The sequence below is a fragment of the Aquarana catesbeiana genome, linkage group LG01 (genome assembly GCF_042186555.1).
Source record: "Aquarana catesbeiana isolate 2022-GZ linkage group LG01, ASM4218655v1, whole genome shotgun sequence".
Lineage (NCBI taxonomy): Eukaryota > Metazoa > Chordata > Amphibia > Anura > Ranidae > Aquarana > Aquarana catesbeiana.
This window is the reverse complement of record NC_133324.1, coordinates 541,884,770-541,907,896: the sequence shown is the minus strand read 5'-3', so window position 1 is coordinate 541,907,896 and position 23,127 is coordinate 541,884,770. Positions and strand designations below refer to the sequence as shown.

Below are 23,127 nucleotides of genomic sequence, written 5' to 3'. Positions count from 1 at the left end.
ATTTGGGGATCCTCTGTCATTCCTCCTTGCAGATCCTCTCCAGTTCTGTCAGGTTAGATGTAAACGTTGGTGGACAGCCATTTTTAGGTCTCTCCAGAGATGCTCAATTGGGTTTAAGTCAGGGCTCTGGCTGGGCCATTCAAGAACAGTCACGGAGTTGTTGTGAAGCCACTCCTTCGTTATTTTAGCTGTGTGCTTAGGGTCATTGTCTTGTTGGAAGGTAAACCTTCTGCCCAGTCTGAGGTCCTGAGCACTCTGGAGAAGGTTTTCGTCCAGGATATCCCTGTACTTGGCCGCATTCTTCTTTCCCTCGATTGCAACCAGTTGTCCTGTCCCTGCAGCTGAAAAACACCCCCACAGCATGATGCTGCCACCACCATGCTTCATTGTTGGGACTGTATTGGACAAGTGATGAGCAGTGCCTGTTTTTCTCCACACATACCGCTTAGAATTTAGGCCAAAAAGTTCTATCTTGGTCTCATCAGACCAGAGAATCTTATTTCTCCCCATCTTGGAGTCCTTCAGGTGTTTTTTAGCAAACTCCATGCGGGCTTTTTTGTGTCTTGCACTGAGGAGAGGCTTCCTTTGGGCCACTCTGCCATAAAGCCCCGACTGGTGGAGGGCTGCAGTGATGGTTGACTTTCTACAACTTTCTCCCATCTCCTGACTGCATCTCTGGAGCTCAGCCACAGCGATCTTTGGGTTCTTCTTTTCCTCTCTCGCCAAGGCTCTTCTCCCCCAATAGCTCAGTTTGGCCAGACAGCCAGCTCTAGGAAGGGTTCTGGTCGTCCCAAACGTCTTCCATTTAAGGATTATGGAGGCCACTGTGCTCTTAGGAACCTTAAGTGCAGCAGAAATATTTTTGTAACCTTGGCCAGATCTGTGCCTTGCCACAATTCTGTCTCTGAGCTTTTCAGGCAGTTCCTTTGACCTCATGATTCTCATTTGCTCTGACATGCACTGTGAGCTGTAAGGTCTTATATAGACAGGTGTGTGGCTTTCCTAATCAAGTCCAATCAGTATAATCAAACACAGCTGGACTCAAATGAAGGCATAGAACCATCTCAAGGATGATCAGAAGAAATGGACAGCACCTGAGTTAAATATATGAGTCTCACAGCAAAGGGTCTGAATACTTAGGACCATGTGATATTTCAGTTTTTCTTTTTTAATAAATCTGCAAAAAATGTCAACAATTCTGTGTTTTTCTGGGGTGCTGTGTGTACTTTGATGAGGAAACAAAACAAACTTAAATGATTTTAGCAAATGGCTGCAATATAACAAAGAGTGAAAAATTTAAGGGGGTATGATTACTTTCCGTCCCCACTATATATATATATATATATATATATATATATATATATATATATATATATATATATATAATATACATACATACAGTATCTCACACGAGTGAATATACCCCTCACATTTTTTTAAATATTTTATTATATCTTTTCATGTGACCACACTGAAGAAATGACACTTTGCTACAATGTAAAGTAGTGAGTGTACAGCTTGTATAACAGTTTAAATTTGCTGTCCCCTCAAAATAACTCAGCACGCAGCCATTGATGTCTAAACTGCTGGCAACAAAAGTGAGTACACCCCTAAGTGAAAATGTCCAACTTGGGGCCAATTTGTCAATATTTTGTGTGGCCACTATTATTTTCCAGCATTGCCTTAACCCTCTTGGGCATGGAGTTCACCAGAGCTTCACAGGTTGCCCCTAGAGTCCTCTTCCACTCCTCCATGACAACATCACGGAGCTGGTGGATGTTAGAGACCTTGCGCTCCTCCACCTTCCATTTGAGGATGCCCCACAGATGCTCAATAGGGTTTAGGTCTGGAGACATACTTGGCCAGTCCATCACCTTTGCCCTCATCTTCAAGGCAGTGGTCATCTTGGAGGTGTGTTTGGGATTGTTATCATGTTGGAATACTGCCCAGTCTCCGAGGGAGGGGATCATGATCTGCTTCAGTATGTCACCGTACATGTTGGCATTCATGGTTCCCTCAATGAACTGTCGCTCCCCAGTGCCGGCAGCACTCATGCAGCCCCAGACCATGACACACCCACTACCATACTTGACTGTAGGCAAGACACACTTGTCTTTGTACTCCTTACCTGGTTGCCGCCACGCACGCTTGACACCATCTGAACCAAATAAGTTTATCTTGGTCTCATCAGACAACAGGACATGGTTTCAGTAAACCATGTCCTTAGTCTGCTTTTCTTCAGCAAACTTGCAGGTTTTTTGTGCATCATCTTTAGAAGAGGCTTCCTTCTGGGACGACAGCCATGCAGACCAATTTAATGCAGTGTGCGGTGTATGGTCTGAGCACTGACAGGCTAGCCCCCCACCCCTTCAACCTCTGCAGCAATGCTGGCAGCAATCATACGTCTGTTTCCCAAAGACAACCTCTGTATATGACACTGAGCACATGCACTCAGCTTCTTTGGTCGACCATGGCGAGGCCTGTTCTAAGTGGAACCTGTCTGTTAAACCGCTGTATGGTCTTGGCCACCGTGCTGAAGCTCCGTTTCAGGGTCTTGGCAATCTTCGTATAGCCTATACCATCTTTATGTAGAGCAACAATTCTTTTTTTCAGATCCTCAGAGAGTTCTTTGCCATGAGGTGCTGTGTTGAACTTCCAGTGACCATTTATGAGAGAGTGAGAGCGATAACACCACGTTTAACACACCTGCTCTCCATTCACACCTGAGACCTTGTAACAATAACAAGTCACATGACACCGGGGAGAGAAAATGGCTAATTGGGCCAGATTTGGACATTTTCACTTAGAGGTGTACTCACTTTTGTTTAGACATTAATGGCTGTGTGAGTTATTTTGAGGGGACATCAAAATGGCACTGTTATACAAGCTGTACACTCACTACTTTACATTGTAGCAAAGTGTCATTTCTTCAGTGTTGTCACATGAAAATATATAATAAAATATTTACAAAAATGTGAGTTTTTTTTTACACATTTTTAAATAAAATATATATGGTATATAAGTTTCTATATTTTAAATTAATTATATAATAAATAATACTTATATCATTAACTCAGATTATTAATGTACATCTTTTAAATATTAACAATAGTAATTAATGCTATTATTCTTAAAAATATATAAGCTACCGATTTGCTTATATAATAATAAGTTAATATAATGCACAATTATCCATGCTGCTCAAAAATAAAGATAGACCAATAATTTACATGTACCTTAATAAATGTATTAAATCCAGCTAACACTGTACAGATGAATGTGTGGAATTACTGCGCTTACCAAAAAATAATATAAACATACAGCAGCTGACGCTACAATGTGACAAAAATTGTAGGTGAATAGGTAAAAACTGCTTCGCTAATATAAATAATGTCTAAAATACATATAAATGTAAAAAAGATTAGGAACATCATTAATTATATAGTGAGTACCAATAATAAAGTGCATCCGTTCTAAAACAAATGAGAGCTAATAAGTGCAAAATTACAACACTAAAATGCAAGTGGGAGCACAAAAATGCACAAAAGTGCTGAAAATTAATTAGTAGTCACAATGAAGCTCCATCTGACTTTTTCCGGCGGAATTTCCGACACAAAGTTTGAGAGGAGGAAATTCCGATCGTGTGTACACAAATCCGATGCACAAAGTGCCACGCATGCTCAGAATAAATTAAGAGATGAAAGCTATTGGCTACTGCCCCGTTTATGGTCCTGACGTACGTGTTTTACGTCACCGCGTTCAGAACAATCGGATTTTCCACAAATTTTGTGCGATCGTGTGTATGCAAGACAAGTTTGAGCCAACATCCGTCTGAAAAAATCCATGGATTTTGTTGTCGAAATGTCCAATCAATGTCCGATCGTGTGTACAGGGCATTACAGTTTACCAGCTTGATTCACATTATGGACATTTGAACTGATTATGATGCACCTGGATTCTCTTCTTGAACCTACCAGCTGTATTCACTTCATTGTGACTACTAATTAATTTTCAGCATTTATGCACTTTTTTGCTCCCGCTTACATTTTAGTGTTGTCGTTTGCACTAATTAATTCTCATTTGTTTTAGAACCGATGCACTTTATTATTGGTACACACTATATAATTATTGATGTTCCTAATTTTTCTTACATTTATATGTATTTTAAACGTTAGTTCAGATACACTGATGTTTTTGATTTATATTAGCGCTGCACTTTTTACCTATTCACCTATACAACACTGTACAGATGCCAAGGTGAAGAAAATGAAAGTACCTGGCAATTATGTTAAACTCTGCTAGGGCTGAAACAACTAATCAATTAATCGACAACTAATCGATTATGAAATTAATCGATTACTATTTTCATAATCGATTAATCGGCCAGTAACATAATGTGGTTTGAAAAAAACTAAAATGAGCCGTTTACAGTACAAAAAGAGCAAATAATCACTACTGTAACTATTTCTTTCACAGTTCTACAGTAAAAAAAAAATGAACCCCTTACAGTAGTGATTATTTGCTTCTTTTGTACTATAAAGGTCTAATATTCATTTTTTTAACCCCATTATGTTACTAAACGTCTTACACCTGGTTCACATCTATGTGTTTTTTGGTGCTTTTTGCAGAAACGGACTACAGTTCATTTACATGGTTTCCTATGGGACACGTTCACATCTATGCTTTTTCAGCCGCTCCGTATTTGGAAAGCGTCAGTGACTTTTTTTTAACGCAAAACAGTGCTTTTTTGGTTCAATATACTTCAATGGAGAAGCTGCAGAAAAGCATGTAGTGCGCTCTTGCAGCAATTTGTGTTTTTTAATCTGCCCAACAACAAATTGGCCAAAAAAAATACAAAAACGCAAATCGCAGCAAAATCACGTGCGCAAAAATCAAAACGCACAGCAAAGAGCACTGCAGAAACGGATCAAAAGCAAACTGCATAGGTGTGTACCGAGCCTTATGCTGGCCACACCGATCAATTTTCAGATGAGAATATTCAGACGAAAAATCTTTGTACATTTGATGAATGAAAGAATGCTGTTTGAAATTTTCACTTATTATTTTTAACATTCTGTTTTTAAAATAATTGTAATTTCTGAACGAAAACCACATACACTGTCTGATAATTCCTTTCACCAAGACGTTTTTTATTATTTCCAAATTTAACCATCACTGTGGTTGAAAATGAAAGTTGATTTGACCCAACTAACGATTAGAAAATCGAACAAACGTTCTTATCTCTCCTCTAATAGTATATACAGTATATCTCCTCTTATAGTATATACAGTATATCTCTTCTGTCTGTTATTCTCAGGGTGGATTAGATATTTTGCTCCCTAACCATATAGTTGCCTATTTTTATTTACCACTGCATAGAGATATTTAAGAATAAATTGCCTTTCTTAAAACTTTATTAACTAAATTATACACCACACTTTTTTTTAAGGTTATTAACCGATGAATCGATTAATCGGCCAACTAATCGATTATGAAAATAATCGTTAGTTGCAGCCCTAAACTCTGCCCTGCCCACAACACTTTAGCCATAAAAATGCAATTTGTAATACATACTGTATGCATGTGTGTTGTTACATTGAAATCATATATTGAGTGTTCCTGCGTTATTTTCATTTAATATTCCTTTTTTTCTTTTTTTAAACATGTAACCAGCATGGCACTAATTTGCGCTGTGCGGACACAAGGTCAGAGAGCACAGATTCCTTTTCTGATATATTTTACGTATATCAGAAGGTAATCCCAGCCCCTTGCACTTTGCTCTTCTTCCTGATCTAAGAGAGCCGAGTGAGGACACTTGAACACACATCAGCGTTTTGAAAAAGGGGAGTTAGGATTATAATTTTTTAAAAACACGAACACAACACTTATTAGAGAACAAAAGCATAGAGGAAAAAAGTATTTAGTACATGTGACTTTACAACCACTTTAAAGTGAATATCTCTATACAAAGTTCACTATATGGACCAATTATGTGGTCCCCTCTTAATCTCCTCTTCTCAAGAGAGAATGAATTAAGTTCAGCTCGTCTTTCCATAGCTGAGGTCTTCCATGTCTCTTATCAGTTTGGTTGCCCTTCTGCACTTTTCCAGTTCCCTAGAATTTTTTTGTAAACTGGTACCCAAAACTGAACTGCATATTCTAGATGAAGTATTACTAATGATTTATACAAAGGCACAATTATGTCTCTCTCTCTCTTTCTTTATGTAGTATATAGGTGAACAAGTATGTTGCGCGTAAATGAAATAAACAGTAAATAAATTATATAAGTCCAAAAGTTGCAAACAATAGTGAAAGCTTGAATGTTGTGTAACCAACTTCCTCCACCTTGTGAGACCACCACCAAAAAATAGGATGTGCCCTTACCAAAGAGCGTTGACCACCTATTACAGGGGGTCAACATAGGCTTGTATGTCTGGAAAACTCCACTTTCACTATTGTGTCACATTTGTGACCCTTGAACTCACTTGTTTATATAATGTATTTACTATTTATTTAATTTAAGCGCAACATACTTGTTCACCTATTTCATTTTTGTGATAATATCTCAAAAGATTGCCCATTTTATTTTCGATTTTTTACCACTATGGAGTATATGCCTCTTTTAATAAAATAAAGTATATTGCATGTTTTAGAAACTGCAGCTTGGCATTCCATGCTATTAATATATCTATGATCTACTAGAACACCCAGATCAGTTGAACTCTTCCTAGAATGTATGACTCATGCATATATTTAGCCCCCAAGAGCATAACGTAACATTTATGAACATTAAACATAATTTGCCCCACATAGTTGCCAATTGAACTGTGCATTAGGGTCTGTTTTTAAGTTGGAGACACACAAATCTGCAAACACAAATTGTACTTTTAATCTCAATCTTTTTATCGATTATGAATAGGTTAAAAGGCAAGGGTCCCAACACTAAACCTTCAGGTACACTACTTATAACCTTAGACAATTTAGAATATGAATTGTTAATCACTACTCTCTGAATACAGTCTGTTAGCCAGTTTTCTATCTATTAACCAACAGAATTTTCTAATGCTATAGATTTTTATTACACTTTAGCCACGTGTGTGTCAAATCCTTTTGCAAAATCCAGGTATACTATATCCACACCACTCTTTTGTCTAAATGTTTGCTTACTTCATAATTTACAAGCAGAGTTGTTTGGCATCTTCAGTTTTTTATGGCTCAATGCTGTCTATTGCTTATTTGTTTTGTTAATTCATCTTGTGATCTTCTATCAAACTCTCAAGTAGCTTCCTGAATATAGAATTTAAACTTACTGGTCTATAGTTACTTGATAAAAGTCTTTGATCCCTTTTTAAACATAGGCACCACTTGGCCTTGTGCCAATATAGTGTTACCAAGCGCATCAGCTTCGACATGCTGGCCAAACCAGGTTGAGGGTAGCCGTTGTGTCATTGACATTTGGTGAGGTAGGGACTTGTCTGTCCGAGCATGTGAAGACAGACGCCGGTGGATTGAGCAGATGAGACCTACCAAATAGGACCAACGGTCCTGTAGGCAGTTTCTGCAAGCGATGTGGTATGCTAAGAGCATGGCAGGACAGGAAAGACACCCTAGTCAACCACTGCGCCCAGCCCATTTCCAACCGTCTTGACTTTTGTCCTGCCAATGGAGATGAAAGATGGAATCTGGGAACAGAGAGTTAGGATGACTATGCATACCTCTCCCTCACTTTAATCCAATTCACGTGCAAGTCTTGACATCCCCCAACAATTTCAGAGGCCTTTTCCGTCACAAATGGCGTCAAGCAAGGGTGCATGCTAGCACTGACTCTGTTCAGCATAATGTTTTTAGCCATGCTGTCAGATGCCTTTCAGAACAGTTCCTTGGGAGTCAGCCTGAGATACAGAGCCAATGGGAAACTGTTTAACCTGCAAAGACTCCAGGCTATCACCAAGATAAAGGAAATTGTGCTACAAGAGTTCCTTTTTGCTGACAACTGTGCCCTGAATGCTGGATCAGAGCAGGAAATGCAAGCCAGTATAGACAAATTCTCAGCAGCTTGCGACAACTTCAGCCTCTTTATCAACACAAAGAAAACCGAAGTGATGCACCAGCCAGCTCCAAAAGTCAAACACCGAGAGCCCACAATCACATTGAAGGGACAAAAGCTGCAAGCAGTGAACCAGTTTACATACCTTGGCAGCACCCCCTCCCACACCGTGATGATTGACATCGAGGTCAACTGCAGAATCGCCAAGGCAAGCTCTGCATTCGGCAGACTGCGGACCAACATGTGGGACCGCTGTGGAATAAGCCCTGCTGCAAAGCTTAACCACTTGCCGACTGCCCAGCGTCATTATACAGTGGCTATTTGAAAAGGAGTACCATTGTTATTGCAGCAGCTAGCTGCCATAACCCCGGTATCCATTTCTTTAGCGGGCGGTTGGCTTTCAGATAAAAGTGGTCTCAGAGGCGCAAGATTACTTTTATCGCCGCGAGATTACTTTTATCGGGGGCGGGAGAGGGGCCCCCCTCCCGCTGCGCTCCGGTCCTCTCCGCCGCTTACCGGAGCCGTCGTCAGTAGCGGCAGAGACGATCAGGTCCTCTTCTCTCACAGGCTGAGTGAGGGCAAGATGGCCCCCGCTTGGCTCCACACCATTGGATGGCGGAAGAGACATCAAACGTCACTTCCGCCCATTGGTCTTAAAGGGGATTTTTTTTTACTTATTTTTTTGTAAATAAAAAAATCACATTTAATTAATTAATTTATTTTTATTGCATTTTAGTGTAAATATGAGATCTGAGGTCTTTTTGACCCCAGATCTCACATTTAGGAGGTCCTGTCATGCTTTTTTTCTATTACAAGGGATGTTTACATTCCTTGTAATAGGAATACAAGTGACCCATTTTTTTTTTTTTAAAAAGACCGTGCAAAAATAAAAAGTAAAAAGTAAAATAAATAAGATTTTTTTTTTTTTTTTTTTTTAAAGGGATCCGTCCCGCTGAGCTCATGTGCAGAAGCAAACGCATACGTAATTCATGCCCGCATATGAAAACGGTGTTCAAACCACACATGTGAGCTATCGCCATGATCGTTAGAGTGAGAGCAATAATTCTAGCACTAGAGCTCCTCTGTAACTCAAAACTGGTAACTTGTAGAAATTTTTAAATGTCGCCTATGGAGATTTTTAAGGTCAAAGTTTGTCGACATTCTACGAGGGAGCGCAATTTTGAAGCGTGACGTATTGGGTATCAATTTACTCAGTGTAGCATTATCTTTCACAATATAAAAAAATTGGGCTAACTTTACTGTTGTCTTATTTTGTAATTCCAAAAGTGTAAAAAAATGCACTTGTGAGACTGCAAATACGGTGTGACATAAAGTATTGCAACGACCGCCATTTTATTCTCTAGGGTGTCTGGAAAAAATATATTTATAATGTTTGGGGGTTCTAAGTAATTTTCTAGCAAAAAAAAACGGATTTTAACTTGTAAACACTAAATCTCAAAAATGCCTTCAGTTTACACCCTGCTGATAAAAGCCCAGACATGCTGGGCAGGCCATGTTGCAGATGCCAGACCACCACATCCCCAAACCGCTCCTCTATGGTGAGATGTCTCAAGGAAAGCATTCGGGCGGGAGACAAAATAAGTGATACAAAGACACGCTGAAAGCCTCTCTCAAGTCCCTGGATATTGACACCACCTCCTGGGAAACCCTGGCACAAGACCGATCGACATGGTCCATGCTGATCCACCAAGGTTCTCGGACATCTGTGTCCAGAAGGACAACCATAGCACAAAAACAGCGAGCACTCCATAAAGTCAGAGCTGCAAATGCTGCAATAGTGGTGCCCACACATGTCTGCCTTATATGTGGTAGAACATTACGTGCCCTTATCGGTCTTAACAGCCACCTGCGGATACACTGTGAACAGCCAACAACCTGTTAGATGTCAAGGTCCTCTTTGAAAACGACGAACGAACATCATCACCAAGCGTGTCACTAAAGAGTCTCTACAAATTAGAAACAGTGGCTTTGAAATAACAGAGCTGGGTTAGGTCTTTTAATTTACCTTTATTTTGTCTAAATATTTTAGGCCATTGTGTTTATTTTGGGGCCGTGCTATCCCCATTATGGATTTGAGCTCCCCTGTTTTCCTTTGCATACACAGAGCTAAAGAAAGTATTTAATAAATTTGTCCCCAGTCCCCAACTCTAAACTGTCTTGTAAGGGGCCTGCATGTTCAGACCTAACCTTTTCAACTATTAATATATTTGAAAAATGTTGGGGGGTTTGTCTTACTCTATTTTGCAACCTGTTATGCGTTTTGAATTTTTGCAGCCTTGATTTTTTTTTTTTTAGATATTCTATTATATTCTTTGTATCTTTTGAATGATGATAGCGTTTCTTTAACTTTATATTTTTTAAATACCCTATTTGTTATAGCTTTTTAAAATTTGGACATGAGATTTAATTTTTAGTCTTTTAAATTGCCCGTGGAAATATATTTTGCAGTGTGTATGCATACAGTCTGTAAAACATTCACATTTCTGTTCTGTGTTCTTCGATGAGAATATCCCCTCTGAGTCTCCTCCAAGTTTACTCTCAGCCTTGGAATATTTGCTTCCTTAAAATTAAGTGTTTTTATCTTTCCAGTATGTGCTTGGCTCCACATGGTTTCAGATTACTAGGTCTGCCAGAGCACCATCTCTAGTTGGGGTTTCTATTAACTGTACCGTAAAATTGACTTGTAATAGGTTTATACATTTCCACTTTGCTCCAGCAGTGCCATTGCTTCAGTCAATTTCAGGGTAGTTAAAATCCCCCATTATCACTGACCCAGCCCTCACAGCCCTTTCTATCTGTGCAAGGAGCTGAGTCTCCTCCTCTTCATTAGCACTGAAGGGCCTGTAACATACTCCAATAACTAACTGTTAAGTATGCACATCTATATGCAGTTCCATCCATAATGCATCAGCACCATCACTCTTTCCATCAACAAGGTCCTCTTTTGCATTCTCTTTTAGAGCACTTCTCACATAGAGACAGACAGCACAACTTTTTCGTTTTATCCTTTCTCAAAGGATGCATAGCCAGGAATAATAGCCCAATCTTTTGAAGAATGAAGCCAAGATTCAACAATACCAATTAAACAATTGTTCTCTTCATGCACTAAAGCTTCCAGCTCTCCTATATGTTATGCTATATATATTAGGGTTGTCCCGATACCGATACTAGTATCGGTATCGGCACCGATACCGAGCATTTGCCCAAGTACTTGTACTCGGGCAAATGCTCCCGATGCTTCCCCCGATACCTGGAAGTCAGCTGTGATTGGCGCTGGGGGAGTTACAAGATTCTCCCCCAGCAGCTTTCAGCGGCTTTAGTGACATACAGCGGTGATCGTTCCCCGCTGACTGTCACTGCATCCTCCTCCATGCCCCCTCCTTTCCTCTGTCCCCCTCCGTTCTGCCGTTCCTCTCTCCTTCTCTGTGCCTCTCCGCTGTCCCCCTCCGTTCCCCTCTCCTTCTCTGTGCCTCTCCGCTGTCCCCCTCCGTTCCTCTCTCCTTCTCTGTGCCTCTCCGCTGTCCCCCTCCGTTCCTCTCTCCTTCTCTGTCCCCCTCCGCTGTCCCCTCAGTTCTGCTGTGCCTCTCCGCTGTCCCCCTCCGTTCCGCCGTTCCTCTTTCCTTCTCTGTGCCTCTCTTCTGTCCCCCTCCGTTCCCCTCTCCTTCTCTGTCCCCCTCCGCTGTCCCCTCCGTTCTGCTGTCCCCCTCTCCATCTCTGTCCCCTCCATTGTGCTGTCCTCCTCCTCCTTCTTTTGTGAATGGACAGAGTCATCTGACTCTGTCTATTCACATAACTGAAACATTGTAATCTCCTGTGATTACGATGTGTCAGTTTATGAATGGAGAGGAGCCGCTGTCTTCTCTCCATTCATTCTCAGTGCAGCTGAGGCTGCAGAGAAAGGGACTGGGGAATCTCTATCCTCTGTCTCTTTCTCTGTCTCAAGGGGGAGATATCAGAGGTCTGTTAACCTCCCTGGCGGTATTGCCGAGTGTGGCTCGGGGTTAAAATTCAGTACCATTAGCGGTAACCCCGAGCCACACTCGGGATCGCATTGCAGGATCCTGGGGCGGCTTTACTTACCTTGTCCCCGGGATCCTGCGATGTCCCCCGCAGTGTCCGAGGGCTCCGTCCTCCTCCGAAGCCTCTCCGTGCCAGGCTCCATTCCCTGCGAGCGGCGCGACGCACGGGGGCGGAGCCTGGCGGCAAATTAAAAAAAAAGTAAAAAGCATAACACATACAGTACTGTAATCTTACAGATTACAGTACTGTATGAAATGATTTTACATCCCTTTTGTCCCCAGTGCTCTGGCCCATGCCCTGCATGCAGTTTTACATGATATACACTGTTCTTTCTGCCTGGAAACTGGAGATTGTCCATAGCAACCAAAAAGTGTCCCTTTACGTCAAAAGTGGCTTTAGACCAGCTAGAAAACAGCGATAGTAAATTAGAACACTTGCAGAATTGAGCGATAGTGAATTGTGGGGAAATTTATTTTATTGCTATTTTTTTTAATTTTTTTTAATTATTTATTTTTATTTATTATATTATAATTTATGTTTTTGTGTTTCAAACTTTATCATACCCGGGATATCTACTAGACTCTGGTTTGGACAGATTTAAGTGTGTTATTGTTAAGATTTACAGATCTACAATATAAAACGCCAAATTTCCATGCAAAATAATTGTACCGCTTTCAGCACCTAAAATCCGAAAGAATCATACCGCCAGGGAGGTTAAGACCCCTGATATCTCACCAAAGCCCCCCAACAGGACTGATTAAAAAAAAAAAACACACACTGCAATAAAGAATAAAAAAAATATTATTGTAAAAAATAAAAATTGTATAGAAAAAAAACAAACACACACACATACACCGTTCACCCCCCCCCCCAAAAAAAAGAAAGCACTGTTAAAAAAAAAAAAAAAAAAAAAAAAAAAACACTGTCACGTGACATTAAAAAAAAAGTATCGGTATCGGCGAGTACTTGAAAAAAAGTATCAGTACTTGTACTCGGTCCTAAAAAAGTGGTATTGGGACAACCCTAATATATATATATATATATATATATATATATATAAATAAAATTAAAACCTTGGTTTGAAAATAACTTGGTTTGAGAGCATTTTGCAAGACAAGCAAAATTTTTATTTTTAAAATTTTGATTTGATATACAAGTGATTTCTTAATATACAAGTAGCATCATGTCACAACTGAGTATAAAAGAGAAGAGAGCGCCTCTAAGTATAGCAGTATGGTTACATTTAATGAAGGTACAACATTTAGCAACTCACTTCACCGCCATCGACGTCACCCCTTCCATGGTGCGCTCCATGAGCGGTTCCATCCACGCTTTCAGAATGCTCTACTGCAGTGTAGTCTTCCCGGTCATGATTTCAGACTGACAGCAGTGAGAGCTGGCAGTGCAGAGGATGGTTTATGTGGACAGCTTTACACCGGATGTCTGCTTAGATGTGCCTAATCATCAACCATGTGAGTTGCCAAATGTTGTACCTTCATTAAATTTAACCATATTGGTACACTTAGAGGCGCCTCTCTTCTCTTTTATACTTTGTAGCTCCTACTGAATTTTGCTTGTAATCTCCTTGTGGAGGCTTCCATTTGTGGAGGGACATTTTATGGTTACACAACCTATCACAATTGTTATAATCTTTTTATATGGACTATAAACTGAAGGATTTATGAATAAATGGATGTGGAACGAATCATTTGAGTTTCCATTATTTCTTATGGGGAAATTTGTTTTGATATACAAGTGCTTTGGATTACAAGCATGTTTTTGGAACGAATTATGCTCGCAATCCAAGGTTTTACTGTATAGTAGACCCTAAAAGTGGTTACTTAAGAGTTGGCTTTTCTGGTTTATTTGGTAAATTAAAGCTTCCTAACAGCCATTTCAATATTATTCATTGCAGACAGAGCTATCATTAAGTTGCACTGTTATTGAGTTGGTGGAAAAAGAAATGTCTCCCTTTTTAACACCTGGTGTATATGTATGTAGATTTTATGCACAGCATTAGTAATCTGCATAAAAAACTGCCACATGAATCTTTTATTACTTGACACGTTTAGAGATGTGATTCTTGATTCATTAGCTAAATCTTTATGCCCCTTTCCACTATTACATTTTAAAGTACAATTTGCACAGTTGTTAAGTTTGAGTAATGTACACATTTGAAATGAACTTCAATTAAACACATTGCAAGTTTAGCATAATTTTTTTAGTTGTGCAGTTAATTGAAGAATAATTTTGTTTTCTCTTTCTCTCTCCTTCTTTTTTTTTTTTTTTTTTTTTTTTTTTTTTGCATCTACTATAGAAGTGGAACAAAGAGGTAATGTGTTTTGCTTATATGTGATATCCTAAATAAATATATAAGTATATAGTGCGTGTATGTGATTTCCGGAATCACCTGATTGCTTGATCTAAGATAGCAAATCAAAGCAGAGATCATCCTGATCGACTTTGAATACATTTGCTACAGTAAGGTCATCCAAAGCACCGTGTCCAAGTGCCGAATGCCTAAGCATGAACTGAGCTGAAAGGTTCAGAATACACATCCACATTCATGTCTCTATTACCCTGTGTGCCCTGCATTGTTTTCACAGATGAGTTCCTTTCCACCAGGAGAGCATTCAGATCACAGAAGAAATGCTGCACAAATAACAGTTTCACTAGATTTCTTCTTTGCATCCAGTACCTGACTGAATAACCCCTAAATGGCTGTTTCATACCAAAGTGTATTTTAGCAAGTGATACCTAAACACCTGCAACTTATCAAAACTGTTCTACGTACATTTTGAATGGTTTATTTAATTGACTTAAACAGGAAGTTGCAGGACAGTGTACCAGAATCAGCATACAGGACCTTTTCCCAGTGTACCTCAGAAAATGTATGATGGATGAATGTGCCCTACTATAACCCCAATTCCAAAAAAGTTAAGATGCTGTGTATAATCTACAGAAACAGAATGCAATGATTTGCAAGTCTCATAAACCTATATTTTTCACGATAGAAAATAGAAAACCAAATGTTTCAAATGTTTGTATCAAATGTTTAAAGTGAGAAAATTGTACCATTTTAAGAAAAAAATAAGGTAATTTTCAAGTTGATGGCAGTAACACATCTCAAAAAAGTTGGGACAAGGCACCAAAAAGCTGGCAAAGTAAGTGGTACTAACAAGGAAGAGCTGGAAGGACATATTACATTAATTGGACATCAGTACATTGGCACAGAAATACTTCCAAAAATCACTGTCTGTGAACAAAATTTGCTGTGCAATCCAAATATGCAAATTAAAGCTCTATCATGCAAAGAAGAAGCCATATCTGAACATGATCCAGAAACGTCACCATCTTCTCTGGGCCAAAGCTTATTTTCAATTTGGGAACGTGTTTTGTGGTGCATATGGAATGGGCAGCTTGCACATTTGAAAATGCATCATCAATTCTGAAAGATATTGAGGTTTTAGAGCAGTATATGCTCATATCCAGATGATTACCTTTTTAGGGAAGGCCTTGCATATTTCAGCAGGATGATGCTAAACCACATACTGCATCTATGACAACAGCATGGCTTCCTAGTAGAAGAGTATGGTGCTTAACTGGCCTGCCTGCAGTCCAGACCTTTCACCTTTTGAAAATATTTGGCGCATCTTGAAACAAAAAAATACAACAAAAAAGACCCAGGACTGTTGAGCACTTAGAATCCTGTATTCAGCAAGAATTTGACAACATTCCTCTCCCAAAATTCCAGCAACTGGTCACCTCAGTTCCCAGATGTTTATAAGAGGGGATACTACACCATGGTAAACAGGGCCCTGTGCCAACTTTTTAGAGAGGTGTTGCCACCATCATTTTCAAAAGTACCTTTTTTATATTTTTTTCTTAAAATGTTACATTTTCTCAGTTTACCACTTGACCCCCAGGCCAATTCTGACATTTCTCTCTGTATATGTGTATATATATAAAAATATATACACTGTATACATATATATATAGTGTATGTGTGTGTGTGTGTGTGTGTGTGTGTGTGTGTGTGTGTGTGTATATATATATATATATATATATATATATATATATATACACTGTATTTTTTTTTAAGCAGCAGCCCTACAAAATAAATTGGTGAGCGGTGCAATTTTTTTATGTAACATGGTATTTGCGGTGCGTTTTTCAAATGCAAATTTTTGGGAAAAAACTACACTATAATGAATTAAATGAGCACAAACACAATATAATACCATTTTAGGGGTAAAATATAAAAGGTGATGGTACGCTGAGTAAATAGATACCAAACATATCACACATTTAAAATTAACTAGAGCACATTAAATTATCCATAGATGATGCTTTGTGTGCAGGACCTACGTGTGCATTTACATTTGCACGTGAGGGGGGTTTTGCGGCGGCAACATTTATTTTATTTTATTATTTAGATTATTTAGATATTATAAGATCTCTCCCTTGGCCTCCAAAGCATCTGATCAAACCCAGAACGGTTTGATTAGATGCTGAAAATGGCTTGTTAAACAAATAAACTGGAAATAACAAAATCCTCATCGCTTCCAGTTTCTGATGTCACAGAAGATGGGCGGGAACTTCCATTCCTGTCACGCTTCTCAGTGAGTGTGACTAAACTGATCGCATCATTACAAGGCTCCCTAATGGGAAGGGAGAATCCTGTAAAGGCAGTGGGGGAGGACCCCTTCTGTGGCCTGTAAAAGGGATCCAGCACTGATTAACCACTTGAATCACTTATATGAAAGAGAATCACCGGCTGAAGAAAATGGTACCGGGATCATGGTTATAGCTGCATCCATGATCCCAGTATAACCACCTCAATACTAGGCCATATACAGTGCCTTTAAAAAGTATTCATATCCCTTGAAATTTTCCACATTTTGTCATGTTACAACCAAAAACGTAAATTTAATTTATTGTGATTTTACGTGATAGACGAACACGAAGTGGCACAAAATTGTGAAGTGAAACGAAAATGAAAAATGGTTTTCAAATTTTTTAAAATAAATATCTGAAAAGTGTGGCTTACATTTGTATTTAGCCCCCTTTACTCTGATACCCATAACTAAAATCTAGTGGAACCAATTGCCTTCGGAAGTCACCTAACTAGTAAATAGAGTCTACTACTGGTATGTAATTTAATCGCAGTATAAATACTACTGTTCTGTGAAGCCTTTAGAGGTTTGTTAGGTTTGTTAGAGAACCTTAGTGAACAAACAGCATCATGAAGGCCAAGGAACACACCAGACAGGTCAGGGATACAGTTGTGGAGAAGGTTAAAGCAGGGTTAGGTTATAAAAAAAATATCCCAAGCTTTGAACATCTAACAGAGCATTGTTCAATCCATCATCCGAAAGTGGAATGAGTATGGCATAACTGCAAACCTACCAAGACATGGCCATCCACCTAAATTGACAGGTCGAGCAAGGAGAGCATTAATCAGAGAAGCAATCAAGAGGCCCATGGTAACTGGAGGAGCTGCAGAGATCCACAGTTCAGGTGGGAAAATCTGTCCACAGGACAAGTATTAGTCGTGCACTCCACAAATCTGGCCTTTATGGAAGAGTGGCAAGAAGAAAGCCATTGTTGAAAGAAAGCCATAAGAAGTCCTGTTTTCAGTTTACGAGAAGCCATGTGGGGGACACAGCAAACATGTGGAAGAAGGTGCTCTGTTTAGATGAGACCAAAATGTAACTTTTTGGCCTAAAAGCAAAACACTAGGGACAGGGAAGCTGGCCAGAGTTGATGGGAAGATGGATAAAGCCAAATACAGGGCAATCTTAGAAGAAAACTTGTTAGAGTCTGCAAAAGACTTGAGACTGGGGTGGAGGTTTACAACGACCCTAAACATACAGCCAGAGCTACAATAGAATGGTTTAGATCATAACATATTCATGTGTTACAATGGCCCAGTCAAAGTCCAGATCTAGATCCAACTGAGAATCTGTGGCAAGACTTGAAAATTTCTGCTCACAGACGCTCTCCGTCCAATCTGACAGAGCTTGAACTATTTTGCAAAGAAGAAGTGGCAAAAATTTCATTCTCTAGATGTGCAAAGCTGGTATGACAAGACATGGGTATGTGACATACCCAAAAAGACCTGTAGCTGTAATTGCAGAAAAATGTGGTTCTACAAAGTATTGATTCAGGGGGGTTGAATACAAATGCACGCCACACTTTTCACATATTTATTTGTAAAAAAAATTTGAAAACCCTGTATCATTTTCCTTCCACTTCACAATTATGTGCCACTTTGTGTTGGTCTATCACATAAAATCCCAATAAAATACATTTCCATTTTTGGTTGTAACATGACACCCTCAGCTTCTTTAGCAAGGCAGTGGTCGTCTTGGAGGTGTGTTTGGGATAGTTATTATGTTGGAATACTGCCCTACGGCCCAGTCTCTGAAGGGAGGGGATCATGCTCTGCTTCAGTATGTCACAGTACATGTTGCCATTCATGGTTCCCTCAATGAACTGTAGCTCCCCGGTGCCAGCAGCACTCATGCAGCCCCAGACCATGACACTCCCAACACCATGTTTGACTGTAGGCAAGACATACTTATCTTTGTACTCCTCACCTGGTTGCTGCCACACACGCCTGATACCATCTGAACCAAATGAGTTTATCTTGGTCTCATCAGACCACAGGACATGGTTCCAGTAATCCATGTCCTTAGTCTGCTTGCCTTCAGAAAACTTCCAGTGACCAGTATGAGAGAGTGAAAGCGATAACACCAGATTTAACACACCTGCTCCCCATTCACACCTGAGACCTTGTAACACTAACGAGTCACATGACACTGGGGGGGGGGGGTGGCTAATTGGGCCCAATTTGGACATTTTCACTTAGGGGCGTACTCACTTTTGTTGCCAGTGGTTTAGACATTAATGGCTGTGTTGAGTTATTTTGAGGATAAGCTAATTTACACTGTTATACAAGCCGTACACTCACTACTTTACTTTGTAGCAAAGTGTAATGTTTTCAGTGTTGTCACATGAAAAGATATTACAAAAATGTGAGGGGTGTACTCACGTTTGTGAGATGCACTATATATATAATACAGTGGGGACGGAAAGTATTCAGACCCCCTTAAATTTTTCACTCTTTGTTATATTGCAGCCATTTGCTAAAATCATTTAAGTTCATTTTTTCCTCATTAATGTACACACAGCACCCCATATTGACAGAAAAACACAGAATTGTTGACATTTTTGCAGATTTATTAAAAAAAAAAAACTGAAATATTACATAGTCCTAAGTATTCAGACCCTTTGTTCAGTATTTAGTAGAAGCACCCTTTTGATCTAATACAGCCATGAGTCTTTTTGGGAAAGATGCAACAAGTTTTTCACACCTGGATTTGGGGATTCTCTGCCATTCCTCCTTGTAGATCCTCTCCAGTTCTGTCAGGTTGGATGGTAAATGTTGGTGGACAGCCATTTTTAGGTCTTTCCAGAGATGCACAATTGGGTTTAAGTCAGGGCTCTGGCTGGGCCATTCAAGAACAGTCACGGAGTTGTTGTGAAGCCACTCCTTCGTTATTTTAGCTGTGTGCTTAGGGTCATTGTCTTGTTGGAAGGTAAACTTTCGGCCCAGTCTGAGGTCCTGAGCACTCTGGACCCTCTTTCAATCTTTCCCTCGATTGCAACCAGTCGTCCTATCCCTGCAGCTGAAAAACACCCCCACAGCATGATGATGCCACCACCATGCTTCACTGTTGGGACTGTATTGGACAGGTGATGAGCAGTGCCTGGTTTTCTCCACACATACCACTTAGAATTAAGGCCAAAAAGTTCTGTCTTGGTCTCATCAGACCAGAGAATCTTATTTCTCACCATCTTGGAGTCCTTCAGGTGTTTTTTAGCAAACTCCATGCGGGCTTTCATGTGTCTTGCACTGAGGAGAGGCTTCCGTCGGGCCACTCTGCCATAAAGCCACGACTGGTGGAGGGCTGCAGTGATGGTTGACATTCTACAACTTTCTCCCATCTCCCGACTGCATCTCTGGAGCTCAGCCACAGTGATCTTTGGGTTCTTCTTTACCTCTCTCACCAAGGCTCTTCTCCCCCAATAGCTCAGTTTGGCCGGACGGCCAGCTCTAGGAAGAGTTCTGGTCATCCCAAACGTCTTCCATTTAAGGATTATGGAGGCCACTGTGCTCTTAGGAACCCTAAGTGCAGCAGAAATTTTGTTGTAACCTTGGCCAGATCTGTGCCTTGCCACAATTCTGTCTCTGAGCTCTTCAGGCAGTTCCTTTGACCTCATGATTCTCATTTGCTCTGACATGCACTGTGAGCTGTAAGGTCTTATATAGACAGGTGTGTGGCTTTCCTAATCAAGTCCAATCAGTATAATCAAACACAGCTGGACTCCAATGAAAGTGTAGAACCATCTCAAGGATGATCAGAAGAAATGGACAGCACCTGAGTTAAATATATGAGCGTCATAGCAAAGTGTCTGAATACTAAGGACCATGTGATATTTCAGTTTTTCTTTTTTAATAAATATGCAAAAATGTCAACAATTCTGAGTTTTTCTGTCAATATGGGGTGCTGTGTGTACATTAATGAGGAAAAAAAATGAACTTATATTGCAGCCATTTGCTAAAATCATTTAACTAAGAGTGAGAAATTTAAGGAGGTCTGAATACTTTCCGTCCCCACTGTATGTATGTATATATATATATATATATATATATATATATATATATATGTATGTATGTGTATATATATATATATATATATATAGGAAGGCTGGTTTACCGGCCTGAAATTATGGGAGGAGCCCGGAGGGTATATAGCCAGACCATCCACAATGGTCTGTGTCAGTTCCAGTGCGCGGTAGCTCACATCACAGGGCTGACTCTTCCCAGCTCACCTCATGTTCGGCAGTCTGTGCATTCAGTCGCAGGTGCACTCCGGCTTTTCATTCGTGGTCTTCGTCGGCGGTTCCCACTCACGGTCGCAGGTAGTATCCAAACTTTCGTGTCATGTGCAAAATCTTGCGGTTTATTATGCTTCTTATCCTGCACCCCTTTTGTGAAAAAACCTGCTGCATGTTGTCGCTCATATCCCGACATCATTCGGCACAGGCATAGTACATTCGTAAAGTTCCTTCTGACAAATATACGATTCATTCGTAGACCCAAGCCTCCAGTCACTGTCGGTCGTTCTCAATATCACTCGCAATAGGCTTCACTGGTCAAAAAATTCATGCTCGATGGGGTTGCCATCTCATTCATTAGGAGATCAGCATATATCGTTTGTATAGGTTTCTGTGGCTGATTGAGGTGTGGTTGAGCCCACCTGGTGCCTTCTCTGCACTTGATTAGCCTGGGGGGATGGGTGGTTGATAGGTGTTCAGTTTCACAGTAAGGGATGGCATACACTCTACAACCAATTTGTATCAGATACTCCTTACTACCGATTTATATCGGATTCATTTAATATGTTTTACAAACTGATTCATATCAGATGCATTGCAGAGGCCGACTCTGCCAACTCACTGCATGTCCTTCGAGATTGGTCGTAGGTTTTTATCAATTTTCCCACACTCACTGTCGCAGGTAGTGCTTTCCTGCTACCGAACCGTTACTTTATGTTCCCCTTCGTAAACCACCTACAACTTCGTAGGTCTTACTCGGTTATTCGCACACATCCGTACTTACTGCCTTTCTCCGTTCCTCATTCGAGCCCCTTACGTCCACAACCAATCTGAATCTAGTCGCATAATTAGCGCAAAGATTCGGATCCTCTGCAAAACGAACTCCACCAACCGATCCGAGTCCAGTCGCAGCACCGGCTTAAAGATTCGGATCCTTGGCAATACAAACATCACCAACCGATTCAAGTCCAGTCGCAACACCGGCTCAATGATTCGGATCCTCAGCATACACAAGCACTCACCAACAGTGTGCTTCTTTCATCCCACCGATCCGAGTCCAGTCGCAAAACAGCGGCTCTGCGATTCAGATCTTCAGCATACAAGCACTCACCAACAGTGTGCTTCTTTCATCCCACCGATCCGAGTCCAGTCGCAAACAGCGGCTCTGCGATTTGGATCTTCAGCATACAAGCACTCACCAGCAGTGTGCTTCTTTCATCCGACCGATCTGAGTCCAGTCGCAAAAGCGACTCAATGCTTCAAAACTTTAGCATACACAAGCACTCACCAACAAGTGTGCTTCTTTCATCCCACCGATCCAAGTCCAGTCGCAAACAGCGGCTCTGCGATTCGGATCTTCAGCATACAAGCACTCACCAACAGTGTGCTTCTTTCATCCCACCGATCCGAGTCCAGTCGCAAACAGCGGCTCTGCGATTCGGATCTTCAGCATACAAACACTCACCAGCAGTGTGCTTCTTTCATCCGACCGATCTGAGTCCAGTCGCAAAAGCGACTCAATGCTTCAAATCTTTAGCATACACAAGCACTCACCAGCAGTGTGCTTCTTTCATCCGACCGATCTGAGTCCAGTCGCAAAAGCGACTCAATGCTTCAAATCTTTAGCATACACAAGCACTCACCAGCAGTGTGCTTCTTTCATCCCACCGATTCGAGTCCAGTCGCAAACAGCGGCTCTGCGATTCGGATCTTCAGCATACAAGCACTCACCAACAGCGTGCTTCTTTCATCCCACCGATCCGAGTCCAGTCGCAAACAGCGGCTCTGCGATTCGGATCTTCAGCATACAAGCACTCACCAGCAGTGTGCTTCTTTCATCCGACCGATCTGAGTCCAGTCGCAAAAGCGACTCAATGCTTCAAAACTTTAGCATACACAAGCACTCACCAACAAGTGTGCTTCTTTCATCCCACCGATCCAAGTCCAGTCGCAAACAGCGGCTCTGCGATTCGGATCTTCAGCATACAAGCACTCACCAACAGTGTGCTTCTTTCATCCCACCGATCCGAGTCCAGTCGCAAACAGCGGCTCTGCGATTCGGATCTTCAGCATACAAACACTCACCAGCAGTGTGCTTCTTTCATCCGACCGATCTGAGTCCAGTCGCAAAA

General features: G+C 40.6%; 1 protein-coding gene across 13 annotated transcripts in view; it reads left to right on the top strand.

Moving 5' to 3' along the window:
* Nucleotides 1-23,127, top strand: part of ADGRL3 (adhesion G protein-coupled receptor L3) — a 1,522,275-nt gene that overhangs the window by 403,240 nt on the left and 1,095,908 nt on the right. The window contains exon 5 of one of the 13 annotated variants that reach the window (XM_073595036.1): nt 14,406-14,420. The exons of the other annotated variants lie outside the window; for them this stretch is intronic. Coding sequence (XP_073451137.1) covers nt 14,406-14,420 — 15 coding nt within the window. The remainder of the gene's footprint in view (nt 1-14,405; nt 14,421-23,127) is intronic. 13 annotated transcript variants of the gene reach the window in all.